The sequence below is a fragment of the Drosophila serrata genome, unplaced genomic scaffold (genome assembly GCF_035046125.1).
Source record: "Drosophila serrata isolate PLE 108 unplaced genomic scaffold, ASM3504612v1 contig_4, whole genome shotgun sequence".
Taxonomy (NCBI): domain Eukaryota; kingdom Metazoa; phylum Arthropoda; class Insecta; order Diptera; family Drosophilidae; genus Drosophila; species Drosophila serrata.
In genome coordinates this window covers 38,497-44,013 of record NW_028256902.1, presented here as the reverse complement: position 1 = coordinate 44,013, position 5,517 = coordinate 38,497, and the positions used below count along the sequence as shown (strand labels likewise).

The following is a 5,517-nucleotide window of genomic DNA, read 5'->3' as shown; positions in this document are numbered from 1 at the left end:
AGGAATGACAAAAGCTTCAATGCTATAATACTTTTTCTTAAACAAAAGTAAGATCTCTATTTTTCCAAACGTCAAAATTCTTCGGCCGCTAAGGCCGCGAAAACTGCTATTCATCAAGTGCTCATTCTTCACTACTTGCGGAATAACGCCCCTGCTTACGAAACTTACTGGGCTTCCGGTATCTAATAATGCAAAAATGTTATCAATATCAGTGCATCCCTCTTTACTAGGTAATCGTATGCTTACTAATTGAATAAAGGAATTTCCTCCAATGGAATCGTCGTCACCATCCTTCTCGTCCTTCCCGTCACTAGTTGAGAGGGCAGCTGTTGTCCTACGGTTTGGACACTGCCGATAATGATGCCCAGTCTCGAAACAATGGAAACAAGCTCCATCCGGGCGCTTCGACTTCTGACACTGACTGCTGAAGTGTCCCATTAATCGACAATTGAAGCATCTTATGTTTGCGGTCTCTCCTCCAGAGCTCATGGGTCTAGTTGCAGGTGACTGTCGCAAAGGTATAACCCATCTAACAACACGAAATCTTCAATTTCATCATTCTCTAGCTTCTCTCTCAACTTACGAATTTCAGGATCTCTAATCTGCTCGGTTTGCAAAAGTAAATCAATGTCATAAGGGGAGGCACCTACAATTGCAACAATCTCTTCAACATACGGAGCGAATCTTACGGATGTTCGACGTTTAGAACTACCAGCAACAACAGGTCTTCTAGGTTCACAAGGATCCGTAGTTGCACAAGGTTCAGTAATTTCACAAGGCTCACAGGGTTTTTTAGGTTCACAAGGTTCACAAGGTACAGTTTTTCTACAAGGTCCAGAAAGATCACAAGGCTCAACAGAATCACAAGGTTCAGAAGGCACAACAGGCCTGGACAAAATAGGACAAGGATCAGAAATTCCTTCAACCACCTCGCTTAGTAACTCTGTTTGTCTATTCAACGCATCTACATGGGCCATATTCGAACCCGGCATATGGACTATTGAATAATTAAAGCTTTCTAACTCAAGGGACCAACGGGCAATACGAGGATTTATAGATTTCTTACTCAAGGTTTGAAGCAAGGAACTACAATCGGTTACTATTAGAAAAGGCTTATGCTCTAGGTATATTCTGAACCGGCGCAAGGCATATATGATTCCTAGGTTTTCAAGTTCAAAACTATGGTAACGAGACTCGGCTGCAGTGGCCTTTCTTGAGTAGAAGAAGACAGGATGTAGTTTCTTGTCTGGTTGTCGCTGCATTAAAACAGCCCCAAACCCGTGGGAACTCGCATCGGTATGTAACTCGGTTTCATATTGGGGATTAAAAATTGACAGAACCGGAGGACTTGATAGCGCCGTTCTTAACTCCAGGAAAGCACTCCTTTCGGGACACGACATTGGAAATGGCCCACCTTGTCTCAGAAGGTCAGTTAAGGGCTTTGCTACACGCGAAAAATTTCGAACGAATTTCCTAAAGTATGAAAATAAACCGAATGTAGCGTCTTATTATCAACTGGTTCCAGATAATTCTTTATAGCCGTTAAATGTGTATCATTAGGTAGAATTCCTTGAACGCTGACATTGTAACCTAGGTAATCTATTCTCTTCTGCAGAAAACAACTTTTTTGAAATTTATCTCAAGGTTAAACTCAACTAGTCGGCCTAGCAATCTTGCTAATATCACTTTATGTTCCTCCACAGAGTATGATGCTAAGATAATATCGTCCATATAAACGACTATCTGCCGATTTTTGACAAAGTCTCCCAAAACGTCAGAAATAAATCTCTGAAAAACAGCTGGACCATTCTTAAGGCCAAAAGGCATTCTCAAGTATTCGAACTGACCATCTGGAGTTACAAAAGCAGTATACTTCACAGATTCTTCCTCAACACCAATATGGTGAAAACCACTCTTGAGATCTATAACTGAGAACACGGATTTACCCTCAAGGTATTCTAAACAATCTTCGATAAGGGGTAACGGGAAATTATCTCTAGCTGTCTTCTTATTCAGTCCACGGTAATCAACGCACATTCTTACATTTCCATCTTTCTTCTTAACTAAAACCACAGCTGAGGCATAAGGTGAATTACTCGGTCGGATGATTCTATTGGCCAAAAGTTCATTAACTGTATCGGAAACTATTTCTCTCTCTCGATATGACAATCTTCTAGGGGCACAGTAAAATGGCGTAGATTCTCCTCCTACGTTAACCAAATCATTTTCATTTGAGGATATTCTACAATTCGCGAACTCGTGCATCCATTCCTGAAATACCTGAGGCTTCACCGGGGTTGCAATTGCGTTTACAGATATTTGCCTATCTTTGTTTTTAACTATGTTCTTGTTTAAATTCAGCTTATTAGTAAATAGGGATGCACAGATTGGATCTGATCATAACGTAGTATTACTTTTTACTGGTAATTCATGAAGTACATTTTTTTTAACAGTTTTTCTTACAACTAATTTAAGTGACAAAAGTTTGACTACGTCTCTGCCTAGTAGTGTTGGTAATATGAAATCAGGAATGACAAAAGCTTCAATGCTATAATACTTTTTCTTAAACAAAAGTAAGATCTCTATTTTTCCAAACGTCAAAATTCTTCGGCCGCTAAGGCCGCGAAAACTGCTATTCATCAAGTGCTCATTCTTCACTACTTGCGGAATAACGCCCCTGCTTACGAAACTTACTGGGCTTCCGGTATCTAATAATGCAAAAATGTTATCAATATCAGTGCATCCCTCTTTACTAGGTAATCGTATGCTTACTAATTGAATAAAGGAATTTCCTCCAATGGAATCGTCGTCACCATCCTTCTCGTCCTTCCCGTCACTAGTTGAGAGGGCAGCTGTTGTCCTACGGTTTGGACACTGCCGATAATGATGCCCAGTCTCGAAACAATGGAAACAAGCTCCATCCGGGCGCTTCGACTTCTGACACTGACTGCTGAAGTGTCCCATTAATCGACAATTGAAGCATCTTATGTTTGCGGTCTCTCCTCCAGAGCTCATGGGTCTAGTTGCAGGTGACTGTCGCAAAGGTATAACCGGACGCAAAGGTGCTACCGGTGTCTTTCGCCTGTTTTCCACGTGCACGAGCTAGAATCGCATCATCTTCTCGCGTAATTCATCAAGGGAAGTGCAATAATAGAGTGGAGCCGCACATCCGGTATGATCCTGTAGCCCATCAACAATGTACTTTATGATGTCTATGTCCTCAAATGCCCCTTGCTCAGCAATACTACGCATCGCAATGAAATATTGTAGAAGCGACTCATCCTTGAGAATTATACGGTTCTGCAACTGCTTTGCCACCAGGTGATTGGACATTTGGAATCCAAAGGTTTTCTTCAGCTGCTCACTAAGTTCCTTCCAAGGAGCGGGTTTCTCCAGCATGATGTACGAGCGAGCCGTGCCCTCCAGCACTCGATTACTCAACCGCCAACGTTGCAAGTCGTTTAATCCGTGCATAGCTGCCACCAGTTCAAACTCACGGATCCATGCATGAACAGACAGAATATCATCTCCAGAAAATCTTCGCAAATTAGCCTCAAGGTCTCTGATATCCAACGCAGATTTGCCTTCCGTTAAGTTGCCTTCCAAGGCGGCAACCTTAACCTTCAACTCAGCAAGATCCTTTCGTGCCGTATACAGCTTCATCTGGTTCATGATTTCGACCATCTCGTCTTGGTCTTCCTCCTGCTCGCACACACCATCCACCACGCTCTCGCAGACGCCATCCGCCGCGTTCTCGCACACGCCATCCACCATGCCTTCGCACACACCATCCACCACGGTTTCGCACACGCCATCCACCACGCTCTCGCAGACGCCATCAGCCACGTTCTCGCACACGCCATCCACCACGCCTTCGCACACACTTTGCTCCTCCGCATCTTTCAAGGCGTCATGATCTCGGTCCGCAAGCATACTCCTCACCATTCCTCGCAACTGGTGGAAGCTCTCCTTCCCGGTTAGCGGCACACGTTTCTCGGAAAGCCATTCAGAAAGCCCCTCCATCGTCAGGTTGAGTATCTCACACCTGATTTGTAAACTCCTCAGACTTTTACTTAATTGAAACTGCGCGGGATGGTTTAAAATTAACAATCCTTAATATTTGCACTTATTGTCCATGGCGTCTCCTTTTCTAAAGTGACCGTCCACTGGCGTCTCTTAAAATCTAGATATCTAGATATATTAACGATATCTTATAATAATATGGTTACACTACGGCGCGTAAATACGATGTTTACAATAATTTACTTTTATTATTATCAAGTTTATATTTGATTTTGTATTATTTTATTTCCTATAGCTTTGGTTTGATTAACAATTTCATTAGCTGAAACTAATTTTTTTCATCAATTTTGTTAATATTAAAAAATAATATAAATACTGAAATCAATGAAAATTTAACATCTATAATTATTATATCTGCTCTTTTATTAAAAAGAGGTGCAGCTCCATTTCATTTTTGATTTCCTAATATAATAGAAGGATTAACCTGAATTAATGCATTAATTTTAATAACATGACAAAAAATTGCCCCATTAATATTAATTTCTTATTTAGATATTAAAAATTTATTATTAATTAGAGCAATTTTATCAGTTATTATTGGAGCTATTGGTGGGTTAAATCAAACTTCTTTACGAAAATTAATATCTTTTTCTTCTATTAATCATCTAGGATGAATATTAAGATCTATTATAATTAGTGAATCAATTTGACTAATTTATTTTCTTTTTTATTCTTTTATTTCATTTATTTTAATTTTTATATTTAATATTTTTAAATTATTTCATTTAAATCAATTATTTTCTTGATTTGTAAATAGAAAAATTTTAAAATTTTCAATATTAATTAATTTTTTATCTTTAGGTGGGCTGCCTCCATTTTTAGGATTTCTACCTAAATGACTAGTAATTCAACAATTAACTTCTTGTAATCAATATTTTTTATTAACAGTAATAATAATATCAACTTTAATTACACTATTTTTTTATTTACGAATTTGTTATTCAGCTTTTATATTAAATTATTTTGAAAATAATTGACTTATAAAGATAAATATAAATAGTACAAATACTAATTTATATTTTGTAATAACTTTTTTTTCAATTTTTGGATTATTTTTAATTTCTTTATTTTTTTTTATATTATAAGGCTTTAAGTTAATTAAACTAATAGCCTTCAAAGCTGTAAATATAGGATATTCCTTTAAGCCTTAGTAAATTTTACTCCTTCAAAATTGCAGTTTGATATCATATTCTATGACTATAAGACCAATAAATTGATTAAGAAGAATAACTCTTATAAATAGATTTACAATCTATCGCCTAATCTTCAGCCACTTAATCTAATATAATATATTCGCGACAATGATTATTTTCAACAAATCATAAAGATATTGGAACTTTATATTTTATTTTTGGAGCTTGAGCAGGAATAGTGGGTACATCTTTGAGAATTTTAATTCGAGCTGAATTAGGACATCCTGGAGCTTTAATTGGA

General features: G+C 37.9%; 1 protein-coding gene across 1 annotated transcript; it reads right to left on the bottom strand.

Moving 5' to 3' along the window:
- Nucleotides 1–2,390: 2,390 nt before the first annotated feature.
- Nucleotides 2,391–4,152, bottom strand: LOC147645163 (uncharacterized). Its single transcript, XM_086841024.1, has one exon. The coding sequence runs from the start codon at nucleotides 4,021–4,023 to the stop codon at nucleotides 3,103–3,105; it is 921 nt and encodes a 306-aa protein (XP_086697150.1). The 5' UTR covers nucleotides 4,024–4,152; the 3' UTR covers nucleotides 2,391–3,102.
- Nucleotides 4,153–5,517: the final 1,365 nt, after the last annotated feature.